The sequence below is a fragment of the Trachinotus anak genome, unplaced genomic scaffold (genome assembly GCF_046630095.1).
Source record: "Trachinotus anak isolate AG129_WGS33_773 ecotype Australia unplaced genomic scaffold, CSIRO_AGI_Tana_v1 ptg000011l, whole genome shotgun sequence".
In the NCBI taxonomy this organism is placed as follows: Eukaryota; Metazoa; Chordata; class Actinopteri; order Carangiformes; family Carangidae; genus Trachinotus; species Trachinotus anak.
Window position 1 is genome coordinate 5,852,501 of NW_027273862.1, and position 13,946 is coordinate 5,866,446.

The 13,946-nt window shown below is 42.0% G+C and overlaps 1 protein-coding gene across 3 annotated transcripts in view; it reads left to right on the plus strand.

Annotated features, from left to right (window-relative positions):
* LOC139627434 (synaptosomal-associated protein 25-A-like) overlaps window positions 1-13,946 on the plus strand; it is a 40,840-nt gene that overhangs the window by 3,935 nt on the left and 22,959 nt on the right. For 2 of the 3 annotated variants that reach the window (XM_071488171.1, XM_071488169.1), the window contains exon 2: window positions 12,960-13,066. In XM_071488171.1, coding sequence (XP_071344272.1) covers window positions 12,995-13,066 — 72 coding nt within the window. In that variant the 5' untranslated portion in view covers window positions 12,960-12,994. Of the gene's footprint in view, window positions 1-12,201; window positions 13,067-13,946 lie in introns of those variants that run through there. The other variant, XM_071488170.1, reaches the window with a different exon arrangement.

Here is a 13,946-nt window from a genome sequence, read left to right on the forward strand (position 1 = left end):
GGAATAACTTGACGTCCTTCCCCAAGCCTGAAGATGAAACAGTTATGTAATAAAAAAGTCCATTGATAAACAATTTGATGCTAACCCAGCAACAGCCAGTCACGTTGCACCACCTGGAAGGACAGTTGCATTTGGCGGTGCACGCCAGCACACATAATATATTGATTCTTTTTCGGACTTGAAATACAAAATTTAGGGTTTGAGCTCTCACTCGGGACTTCACAGCCTTGACTTGAGTCTTACTCGTGTCTTGCAAAACAAGGCTTTTGTCTCATTTTTGGCAAGTTCACAAAACTCAAAGGCCCCCAGTGGAATATTTGCTCACTAGAAACACTGTGGAGCAATGTGGTGGCCCATGTCGTGTTTGTATCTTGGATGTGCATGAGGACGCATATACATGTTCACAACTACAACCACCTGGTCAACACAAGGCACATTTCTGCTGTTGGTTTTCACTCTATGAACCATTGTTTAGAGGGAGTTGAACATAGTTTCTGACAGTGATGGTTATTTAAGTGCTTGTTATTAGGATCTGCATATGTGTGTGTGTGTGTGTGTATGTGTGTGTGTGTGTGTGTATTTTAATCCTTTGGTCTATGCAGAATGAGTTATTTCTTTCTCTGTGTGTATCCTGTACGTGCAGCCCACAGTATGAGTATATGTACATGTACCTTTATCTACTTCCACATGTACTGTACTACATGTTCCTGTCACCACTGTGAATGTGTGTGTGTGTGTGTACAAATGAACAGCATGTACGGCGCAGCATGTTGACAGGTGTCCATTTGAATGTGTGCATGCTGGACGAGAGCGGCGAAGAAATAGAGAAGAGGAGGGGGGTTGGCAGAGAGTGTGAGTGTGTGAGTGCGTGTGTTGGTGAGCACTCTAGGTTTTGTGTGTGTCAGTGAGAGTGGAAGTGGGAGAGGGAGACAGTGGATGGAAAGTGAAAGGAAAGGAAAAACATGTATGAAGGAGGGAAAGTAAAAGAGAGCGAGAGTGGTCCGTGTGTTATGTAAGTGTTGTGAAGCATCTCTGTGTGTGTGTGTGTGTGTGTGTGTGTGTGTGTGTGTGTATTCTGTAGGCCTACAGATTAATCCAGTGGGTTTTATCCTCAGTGAATGGGACAGTGGGGCTTTGCAGTGATTATCCCTGCAGGCCACAGATGATTGCTTTGAATCTCCTGTATGCTCCACACCACCTTGTTTCCCAGCCTGCGTATGTGTCTGCCTACACTTCGCCCTTTGCCCAATTCGTTATTGAACACTCTAATGTTCTGTAATTCTTCAAAAGCCCATAAAATTTGAGATGTTTGCGAGTGGCTGTAGATGCTAAATGCATTATTTTATATAAGATATGTAGAGGAATTATCCTTCTGATACAGGTCCAAACAGTTTCAGAAGCTGTTTCAGGGTGAGTTAAATGTATATTTTCTTGCTTGGCGACTGACCACTCCGCCTCTGCACGTTTATCCTCCCATCCGTCCATTGCTCTAGTTAATCTGCCTGTCTCAATCCGAGCCCGCCTGCCGTAGCTTTCTGTCTGTCTGTCTGTTCTCTTTTGGATTATATAATGAGGAAATGCAATCTGCTCCATCATCCCTGCTCAGCCAAGACAAAAATGGCTGAACGCTGGGAACCTGTCTCCCCCAACCACCCCCCCACCCCCATTTGTTTTGGGTCTTGTAATCTTCTGCCACAGTGATGGTGTTAAAATCAGACCAGGCCTCTAAAATGGTACATTTACACCTGCTGCCAGGTGATGGAGTTGAGACATTGTACCTCTTTGCTCCGGCACTGAGTAGCAGCTGCATGCAGTTGTCCTGCAGTGTAATTAGCCTTGCGGAGCTGAAAAATAACTTCAATTTTGGCAAATTATAGGCAAATGTGTTGGTGATACTAACATTGTGGTGGCATTTCACTAGAGAAATAGCATGATTTCCTCAGTGATTTTCCACAGCAGATTTCTCCCTGTGTGTCCCTCCTGTCTCTCCACAGGGAATGCTTTAATTCACTGCGGCCATATGGCCACAGCAGGCGTCGCTGTAGGCAGAAAACCAGTTTTTTACCTTCTTCCATTCACATTCAGCCACTGTGGTCAACCTGGATGGAAAGGCTGTGTAACAAAGCTGTGCTCTGAAAAGTTGACATTCATTCAGCATTTTTTAAGTACTTTGAATGTAAATGTATTTAATTTCACCTATTACCCTCAATTTCAGCCAATGGAAACCTAGTTTTAGCTTTTTTGATTGTTACTGAAGATAAACTGAATTTTACACACCTTTATAGGACTCACCCTCAGTAAATACGAGAGTTTACATCAGAAATTCTTCTGTGCTTTACAACTGGTGATAGTTAGATCCTAGTCTATAACAATTCTAGTCCTCCTGTGCATTTATTAATGATGTGCATCATTTATTTGAAGTTATTTTAAATGCTTTGTAGTGTTAACATTGTGTCTGATTGCATCGACTGTAGATATGGAGAATTCAGATCATAATATTGTCCTCATCATTGCACTGTCTGGTGCTGAAGTTAGATGCGATAAGGGAAGTGAAGAAACAGTGATATTGTGCGTCCAGAATTATTCTTTAGTCATATCTAAATGACTGTCGGCCCTAATTTTGTGTCAGTGCAGATTTTGTGTTAGATAGTTGTGTGCAGGAGGTGATATTTTAACAGGAAGTTCCTATAAACTAGATGCATTAACAAACAGTAACCAGGAAGTTCATGATGTTAATGTGTGTGTGTCTGCTAAAGCACGTGAATGTACTCTGAAACCATGCTGTGTGTGTGTGTGTGCTGTTGGCACATGCATGATATATAAGCAGTCAGCCGTAAAGTGGTGGGTGTACTGTCTGAATAGTTTAGCCCTCAAGCTCACATCATGCTCTCTGGCCTGATCTTGGCATATGTGCTTACTGCTCATAGGTCAGCATGAAGGTACAGTATGTATGCACTGGTGGTTTGTGTGTGTGTGTGTGTGTGTGTGTGTGTGTGTGTGTGTGTGTGTGTGTGTGTGTGTGTGCAACTGTGAAAAACTGCACTGAACAAAAAAAAAAAATCTTTTGGAATGTAGCATATGAGTGAATTGATACATTTTGTCAAAAGACTACTAATAATTGGTCTGTTTCAATAAGAGATTAATTTATCTATAAATTAATGTATTATCAATTAATCTATTAAGTGATACACTGCAGAAATACTGAAGCTTCACTGCTGTGTGGACGTACCTGATGTGATATGAAGGTTGTCTGAGAATGGAGAACAGATGATGTTATCTATGAAGTGTCAGCAGGTGCTTCACCCTCCTGAGTCTAAATGACAGGTTTGTGCTCTACCTGGTCCTGAGCAGGCAGGTTAAAATCGACTGACAAGGCATTCATGTATATGGGAGTGTGTGTGAGCACATGTCTGTTTACATGTGTGTGTATAATTGAAGATCATCAGCCTTTCCAGCTCAGTGTTTTCCAGGGTAAGAGCAGGTTGTGCAGGATGCATTAACAGTGACTGAAGAGGTGAAACCAGAGAGGAGCAGGGGTCAGACAGCTTATAGCTTTCAGCACATGTTAACAGGGAGACTACTTCTTATTTCCTTCCTTTCAATGCAAATGAATATGTTCTGTAATCTCTATGGCAGGTGAATGTTATATTGTTGTTGTGCGGGAGCTTGGACCCTGGTATACCTGCTTGCAGCACCATCATTTGAAGTGAGGACTGATTTACTGGCCAAATGAAATCATGTTCAGTGATCACATGGAGATACAGTTCTCCAGGGTGGTAAACATTGCTATATATGCTGTATGTAGATAAACAATTTGATGCAAAAGTATAAGATAAGCCCTTTTTGCTTGCATATGATTACAATTAAGGATAATCTGTTTGCAACTGTAATGTAGAGTAGTTTTATGTATTTATGAATCTTTGGTACCATTTGGCCTCATTTCTGTTTTTTTCAATGTACAGTTCTTCTGTTTAACCAAGTTGAGACCTCAGGTGGTCACAGTTGTTATATGAGTTTCATTAAGTCATAAAAATATATGAAAATAAATCACACACACTGAGACCCACTGATGCAATAATGATGGAGAGCTGGATATAAAAACCCAAGACCACACACACTGAACACACACATGCATATGAGCAACCACATGTGCATGAAGAGGTGAACACACGTACAGCACACACAGGCATCAGTAAACACACACACACACACACACACTCCATGCACACACACACACACGCTGCTGTTGCATTAATAATGTTGACCCGGCTCTATCCTGTTAATAATGAAACATGGTTCCGCTTTGATGTGGTGAGATGTTGGACCCTCACACACGCACACAGACACACATTCATGCAGACACACGTGCACACACACACACACACACACACACACACACACACACACTCTTGCCTGCCCTGCTGCTGTTCTCCATCCTGCCCTTGAACCAGTTCTCACTGTGCGATGTTTTCAGTTTCTCAGTGTAGAGAAGTGTTAACCTTCCTTGAACACACACATACACACGCACACGTATGTGTGTGTGTGTGTGTGTGCTTCATGTAGTGTGTATCTAATGTTTACTCCCATTTCAGTGTAAATGGACATGAGACAGACAGAGCCCCGCCCTAATAAAACATGTCTGTTTTATAATTACAGAGATTATTCTAAAGCTGTGATTACAAAGTTTGTAGCTGCAGTCTGGTCGACCTACTGCTGCACTGATTTTCAGAGACTGTCCTCTGAAAATCAGTCCTCTGAAAAAAATGAGCCCACAGGTCGTCTGTGCAGAAGCTTCTTATGACCCACAGTTACGTTTTGTTGATAGGTGACTTCTATCGGCCGTAGTGATTATGACAGGGAAAAGTGCGGTGACAACATGACAACCAAGGTCTGGAACGCCTGTGGGGGCGCTACTTCAGGAGACACTCCTATGGGTCGTATCAGAGGGCTGAGGAAAACAACCTTTATGCTCGTTCAGTTTGGAGGACTGGTGAAAGATTGTCGGATAGATGGAAAACAGGAGGTCAAGTCTGAGGCAAACATAGGAGGGAAAGAGAGTAAGGAGATGTTTAATGTTCCTCAATTAGGTTTCTGCCCTTTCTTCATTTAAAATCACCTGTCTTACCCTCAGAGTTTTTTGTGTGACTCCACTGAGATAGGAGACGTGAGGTTCTCACGATGCTGAAATCTTTTTCTTCTTTCCATGACTGCTCCTTCACTCCGGTTCTTCCTCCAGGGCTGAATTGTCATCCCTCCAGGCAGGTTCATTTTAATGCTACTCAGTTCTGCACAATCATACAAAGAGAAGGAGCATTATTGAAATAGCCGTACTAATAAACAGTCACAGCCCATCATCTCATTTCCCACCGCCTCTCTTACTAATCCACAAAAACAAATGCATGAAAGAGAGGGAGAAGTGCACCAGCTACCCTAAAAAAATCCCCCAGATTTAGGTTAGTGCTTCTATAAACCCGTGAGAAACATGCAACTGAACAACTGACAAGCTGACCTGGTTTCCCTGACTGAGAGATTCTCCAGCAGCTACAGTGTCCTGATGTCCTATTTCTTTCACAAACGTTGTTTATCTCAACTGAGCACAACGCTTGATTGATGGCAGTCTTTTTTGGTTCAGGGTGGAGGCAGTTTATCACGACAGCCCACCAGTCTGCTCCAGTGGAGGATGCTAAGCGAGTGTTTCATCATCTTTTTAACCCTCATGAACGAATCTTATATAATGTAGAAATTCCCTCCTTCATCCAGGCTGCACTGTGTCCACCTGCGGGTGTTTTATGTCATTAAATCTCACAAAGGAGATACTGTAAATTAGCATTTTTCTAACATCTCTCAAATTTTTCATGACTCTCAATTTTTTTCTCTTCAGGTTGATGTTAACACCACCCATACCTACAAAAATGCTTAGGAAATAGCCTATATCTGTTGATAGATGTCCCTCACCATCATCTATTTACATTCATGTTTGTTTTACTGTTTCTGGTGTTGTTGGTAAGAGTGTGGTGGTTTGATGATTGTTCACTGCTAGATTCTGGTGTAAAATGCTGTGACAGACAGAATAGCTTCACAAGTCACAGAAAAAAAAATGGATGTTTTTTTTTTTTTTTTTTACAAATGCTAATAAAGGGGACAGAAGTGTTTCAACTTATGGAAATAAAGCCAGCAGGCACTGAATATCAATGTGACGTCAGGGAGACGTCGGACTGTTACGACTATAACATCAGACAGATGTTTTTCCCACGACCAGAATGTCTGTATTTTATTTGTCAAGATGGCGATGGCGTGAGACATTTGGATTTCGGTGACTTAACAACACATTTTCAAACCTACAAAATATCGACATCAGCTGTCGTCAGCATCCTGCATCTAACTGACCCTGGCATTAGACGTTGTCCTGACACTGAATTTTGGTACGCAACCTCGCAACCTACACTGAACCAAATATCAACGTCTAATGACGTTGGTGGCCAGCTGTGTGCCTGTAGGGGAAGTGTATGCTGCATGTCGGCCTTTCATAAGAGCTTCCACTTACTTTGCAATGTATTATACTTGTTTTCCACCTCAGTTGTGTCTCACACTGTTCAACCTGGACACAGAGACAGAAGGATTTTCTGTAGTGTTCATTGTAGATTACTAATGCATTCATACTGTGAAAACACTCACTCTATCTGCCTGTATATGACTAAAACATCATTCATATGTATAAAAACGATTTATTACAATAAATCGTTTTTACATGATAAGAAAACCCACAAATTACACACTTTATTCTGACCAACGGGTGGAACATCTCCAGAGTAAAAATCCTGTCTTCATATCAAGGCTCTTTAATCACTGACACCTCTTACATACAAAAACATGGTGCCTTCTGTGTTTTCAGTGGAATTTTCCATTTGTATTCTTGGACAGGATTTCTCCTCTTTGTTGCCTGAAATAGCTTGTTGTTGTATTCTTCCATGATTGGGGCTGTGTAGCTGTGTTAAGCATGTCATCCTGTGACAGTGCTAATCCAGTCCCCTCCTGGAGCTCTGTGCCCAAACTCTACTCTACTGTCTTCACACACACACACACACACACACACACGATCTACCCAACATGACGTGAGATAGTAAAGCTGTCTTCATGGCTTTGCAGGACAGAAAACGTGACGATGGAAGTGACAGACAAGGTAGGAGGCAAACAAAGAGAGACAAGAACATCCATGGAAACAAGTTCACACTTTTTAACCAACCAAAGAAACATAGAAATGAAATCCAATTATAAAACACAGCAGCAACAGTTTTCCGTCATTGTTTTGTCACAATACCCAGTGTGTTCAGGCCTTTACCTGCTTTGTTCGTTGAGGTCATGTCCTGGCTCTTTCCCCATCTCATCCTGTTTCCACACCTCAACAGCTTTTAGGATTAAGGCTATTAATATTTTTGATCAATAATTCATTGGTGCCCTTTTAGTGGCTCCGTTTAAGTCTGTGTTTGAAATGTGAAATTATTTGTATGGAAATCAGAGTGCTAATCCCTGAATGTGTTGCTTGGCTATCTTCAGGAAATCATATCTCCTCATGTGATTTCACCTGACACCAGTTTTAAAGTGTTCAGCTACAAACTGAATCACTGGTGGCTTTTATTCATAGGTGTATGGTATTATTACCAAATCTTATGTGACATATGCTCTCTCATTGTCCTTCATGGACAGAGAGGTTGGGGAAAGTGGATGAATCAAAACAAAGAAAGCAAGAAAGAGGCGATGGAGTTAGAGGAGAGTGTGTGTGTGAGAGAGAGGAGAGAAAACAGTGGAGGGTAAATCCTCTTTCCCCGCTGACTTTAATCTCTCTACGGGCTGAGCCTGGCAGTTCAGGCCTTACTGCAGCCGTCAGTCAAGACGAGTGACAGCCAGCATGGCCACAGGTGGGGGATGGGCAGGGCTGGACCTTGTGTTATGTCGGCTTCACTGTACCGCGTGTGTGGGTCTGGGTGTGTGTGTGTGTGTGTGTGTGCTTGTCTATGAAACCCATTAAGCAATTAAAATTGCAACCTGTGCATTAAGAATGAATGTCTGTTATCTGTTCACTGTTTTATTTTCCATATCAACAAGTTCGTTTGTTATTGATCAGAGATGAAACAAGCAGCATATAGTGAGACACATGGAGGGTAGAGTGATCTTGTGGATCTAAATTAGGTGATGTTACAATAAGTTTCTCACAGACGTTAGATTACCATGACAGACACACACAGCTGTAGATGAGGGGAGCTAGCGGGCTTTTTTTTCCCTTTATATGCTGCAACTTGCAACTTGCAAACTAAACTAATTTGACAGAGCAGCTGAACTTACCTTGTAATTTCTTGTGTGTTACCTTGTGGGCAAATAAGATGTGCTTATAGTACAGTGGTTGTTAAAGTGATAGTTTGGGTTATTTAACTTGGGGCTGTGTGAGGTACTTATCTATAGGTCTATAGTCAGTGTGTTACCTGCACCAGATTCAGATCAGGGCTCTGTTACTTCAGAGAATCAGCAGGAGCACCGGCACAGAAGCTGAATGATGTATTGGTGTTGACGGCGACATCTGCAAAAGTGTGTTTTAGTCACTTTAAAAAATGCCCACTGAAAAAACCTAATATCAAAGCTACGTTTATGCTATATTTTAACATATTTTCAGCGCTTCATCTCTTCACCAAGCTGCCCTTTTCTTTGGAAATACATTTTATATAAATACTACTGAAACAGCTGATCTGCAGAGTAACGCAGTGCACACTATAGTTGCACTTAGGAATGCAGTAGTTGAATGGTTGAAATCATGGGTTGTTCGACAGAAACATAAAGCGGCAAAAATATTAAATTGAAACGTACACTTCTGCTGATATTGTGGGTTTTTTTCTGTGGGCATTTTTAAAAGTGGATAAAACACATTTTTGCAAATGACTCTGTCCACAGCAGCACATCACCCAGCTTCTGTCTCAGCTACTCAGCGCACTGATCTGAATCTGCTGCAGGTGACACAACCCCATGTCAAATAACCCAAAGTACCACTTAAATGGAGCAAGTTCACATGCTGCCTTTTTTAACTTCTTAGCCTCTCTAAGGATGGCACTGTTGACCAGACTGATGAAATTTAGTTCAGACATTTATGGTCTCCAGAGGGTGAAGCCTGTTGCCTTTGGTGATCCCCTGACCTTTCCACCAGTAATTCATACTATCCCATTCATATTACCCACAGGGTAAAATCTTTATTACCTTTGACCTGGCACCATCGTCAGGTCAACGTTTTCATTTGTCCACACAATGAATGTGATTTATCAGTGGTAAAACAGATCAGATGTACGATGTAAGAAATGTGTGCTCAGCAGCAGTTAAAGCAGTGTTAAATGATGTTAAGTGGATGTCCACTGGGGTAAATCTATAGTTTGGAGGAAACAAGAAGAAGCTGTTCTGTATGTGTGACTTAACAGGAAGCAGGTCCGCTGCAAAGAGATAAGCAATCAATGACTGGTCAATAACACAGCAGAACATTACACTGGGAAGATGGATGAAGTGAGGAAAAGAAAAGATGGAGCATGTCAGAGCACAGATCTGAATGTTATTGAGTGTTTAGTTATATTTAGTTCAGTTGTTGTAGCTGACATTACAGTTTCATTTCAGTACTTGAACATTACAGTCTGTTTTGTTTTTTTTATGGGACAGGCATCACTGGAACATCAATACTGTTGCCCCTGACAACACGACCACGGCAGCACTGTCAACAAATGGGCATTCAATATCTGCTCCAATACTGAAAAGTTGTGCAGACAGCGTTTGAAAGCTGACACATCTGTATTTGTTCATGTCTGCTCTGTGTGTTTCACCTGTGAGGCTGCTGATCCATCACCTGAAGCTCATGTTGCTGTTGCTCTCGTTGTGAGGAGCTCTGGATTACAGCCTCAGCTAAGAGTCCAAAATGTAAAATGTCCACATAAATATTTTAAAGTGCAACTGTGTACCAAGTATAGCAGACAAAAACACACACAGACACACACAATAAGAGAAGCACTTTGAAATTGCTGTTTTTTTTACACCCCTCCTCCATCTCTTTTCCCGGCACATATTGAATTATTAACGGGCCTGACGAATCCACTGGGATGGAGGCAGAGACAGACAGACAGAAGGCGCGGCACAATAAGGAGAGGCCTTATCAAACATCCAGCTGTGACTCTAACGGACCGTCTGTCTGTTGACCCCAGTGATGCTCTGACAGGAGCTGACCGATGGATGCCTCTGGCTCTGGCAGAAAACTTAACTAACTACCAAAATCTGGTACATCAACAAAGTGTACCAGCTGTTTTTGCTATTTTACACTAGCCCCACCTAAAAAACATCGTAACCATACCCCAGCAACTTAAAGTGAGTCTAGAATATTCCTTCTGCAGCCACAGCGTCTGAGTGGGTCCAAACCTCAGTGGTCCCCAGGTCCCATCGCTGCACTGTACATCGCAGTAGATTAGATTACATAAAGCATTAATGATCCCCGGGCTGAAAGCTGCCAGGTGGTTAAATTTATATCAGCGGCAAAACACATTAGAAGAAAAACTCTTCATTGTGATTTGTGCAATAGAAACAAAAGCACATTAGATGCACATTTGAGATCTGATTGGACCAGATCAGATTATTCGCCTCATTAAATCAGCGGCAGAGTGAGAGTGATGGATAAGGAAATAAAAGAAACAGAGAGTCTGAGCTGGTTTCCTATGTCTCCTCAGCCCTCGTCACCTTTTCCCCACCCACCACCACCAGCAGCAGCAGCAGCAGCAGCATGTAGCTCCGTCAGCCTGCAGAGTAACAGCCACATACATTTTTCATGGACCATACCTCTGTGTGTGGCTTTATGAAAAACTGTCTGGCAGCACGCCAGAGGAGCAAAAATAGATCCGTGTCTCTGTCCTGATACTCTCTCTTCTAACCGTTAGAGTGATGAAGCCCCCCACCCCACCCCTCGTTCATCTCAATTTACTGTCGATCCCTGAGGAGGAAATTCAGGGTCAGCGGGGCGTAGCAGCAACGTTTCTTGGACTGTTGTGTTTGTGGGTGTGCATGCACATTTACAAGTGTGTGACTGTGTCTGTAAACAAAAGGAGAGCCTATTTACCCATGGTGTTTAAACAGTAAATTATGCGTCACTTGTGCTTATGTGGTAATAATTTAACTTTAGCTCAGTCAACAGCTCTGTCGCCCTCATTTCATCTCCTGCGTTGATGGTCTTTTATTGTGCTATTGACTGAGCAGCTCTGAGAAAGGCTTTTCACACTTGAACACTGGCGTGCCTTTTTAAGAAACCAGAGAAACTCATCTGCATTGAGCCGCAGTTCTGTTGCCCCAGAAAGTATTTCCAGTGAGTGTGAAATAGATATTTGACAAATGTTAAGTTCAGGATTCAGAAAGGGGTCAATTCTGGTGTGAAAAGCTCTTCACTGAATTGCTGAAGGACACTTTGACAATAAGAGCTACTAAGAGGGATTGAACCTGTGGCCCTGCTGTTAAAGAATGACCTCTCCAACCTCTCATACCTCTAAATGAATCTCACAGCAGATGGGGACAGACAGTGCTGAAAGATAATTATGAATATTCATTAATTAATTTGAAAACTTAATTTGACTCAACTGCAAGAGTTCAGTAACCTCACCAGTCATCATAAGCAGCCAGGACATAATGAGGGGATCAAAGCTGTGCTGCCTGTGCATTCATTAATGATGTCTAAATATATTGATTGACTTAAGGCGGTATTGCAGTGTTCTAGGGGACAGATGGGAAATAGGCTGCTGTTGGTGCAGATCAGGAAACAGACTCTTTTGTCCACTGGTTAGGCTGAATGTGTTTTAGAAGTCTATACGACAGTTTGATCTGTTCCTCAAACTGGACTTCCTGGGTTGTATTTCATGTCATTTCAGGTCATACTGATACCTGAAGCAGTGTGAATGGTTGTTTGTCTCTGTATCTCAGCCTGTGATAGACCGGAGACCTGCCCGGGGTCAGTGTCAGCTGGAATTGGCTCCAGTACTCAAAGGATAAGGGGTATGGCTAATGGAGCTAATGGTAGTCCTGCCTGAAACTGTAAACCCCCACCAACACATCCGTGTGTGTTGTTTCAGTGCACAGCTGCGTTCAGTCTGAACACCAGCTAATGCTCTGAAATCTTCTGATTCTTTCCTACACTCGAGACGACAAAGCCAAAGCAACATTGTTTATACAGTTGTTACGTCCCTTTGGTGTAGTCTAGGGGTGGACAGGGACAGTAAACAGGACAATCAAGGATTTGTAATGAGCCAGAGGGTAGTTTGATGATTTATTATACAAACGTAAACTTTAACACAAAACACCAAGCGGGGTTAACAAATGTGGGGGGAGAAAGGCGAAGGTGGTGTGCCAAAGGAATGAAAACCAATAAAACAGAATGAGGCCTACCCCTAACTGCTGACTGAAACAAAATACACAAAAGAAAACCTGTCAAATCTGATCTAAACCAAAAACACAGGGTGGCACCCACCACTAACCTAGTGTTTTTAGACAACACAGAACTACGTGGTGAAAATGTAAAGGGTACCCCCAACTTACCTATCCTTTCTCCCCCACACAAACCTTCAAATAACAATTGTAGTCAACACGACACAACACAGGCAGTCTGGTAGGGCAATCAGGGGAAAATGAGAGAGAGAGCTCCTCATTATGTCAACTCCCCGGCAGATGATTGGCCACTCGGACCGCCTGGGGACCAATAGGCCGTCCTCCAGTCTGCTCAGGTGCAATCCAATCATCTCATCAGCACCTAGAGGGAAACTAGGTGAGGGAGAAAAACAGGAAACAGAGGGAGGAGGAAAACAACAACAAAAAAAACACTATGCCCCTGCGTGGCACGTAACACAGTTTTATTTTGTAATATTGCTGGTGGACTAACCTCTCTCTCCCTCTTTCTCTCTCTCCATCAGTCTTTCCTGTTTGAGGTCAAAGTTCAACAGTCATCATGGCAGACGAAGCAGACATGCGCAATGAGCTGGCCGACCTGCAGACGCGCGCAGACCAGATAGCTGATGAGGTACAGTAGAGGACACACTTACACACTTGTGTACTCCTGGTTTAACATGTGCATTGCACATATTGACTCACAAACACTGATGTTATCTGTTCTAATACTGAAAATAAAAATACAGTGCACTGTTTCCTTCAGGGAAAAAATATGATTTTGACTGGGCGCTGCAGTAAAATGTGATTCCATAGGATCCTGTGTTACCTGCTGAAGTGGAAGCTAGAGTGGTCTTATTAATTTTACCAGGGTTTATTTGTTGTCTGGTTTGTTATTGTGCATCAAATTCTTTAAATCTAACTATTTATTATATTATTAGTTTTTATATGCACTCTGAATTTTTCTAGGGATTTATAAAGTATTTTTTATCTTTTATTTTATCTTTATTAAATCTTATGCATTTAATCATTAATCTCAATATGAAAAAGTGTATCATTTGTCTTAATTTGGGAAACATCATCTAGTGTATTTTCATTTGTTTTCAACTCCATTGCCAGTCCAATGATCATAAATTTGGTCACATGTTACTAGTATAAATAGAGAGGGGTTATATATAAATGGGAAGAATGTATATTATGCACTACAATGTCCATGTAGATTTTAAATGATCTGCAGAAAGCGTGTGGTAACCTGGGTAGTTGGTTTTCCATCAGTCAGTCATTCGACCAGTCTTCATGAACATTTGCATTTCTAACACTGTCAAATGTAACTCACTGCGTACTTGTAGGTGAAGATAGTAGACCAGTTTCCCAGAAAGCAGAGAAACTGAGGAAGACTTTTGTTTAAAAACTTGGTCTACAGTCTGAACTGATTTTTGGTCTATGACATGACCATTATAATTTGACATTTCAAAATGACCTGTTCTCATAAGGACACAAATATATCTCCAGAG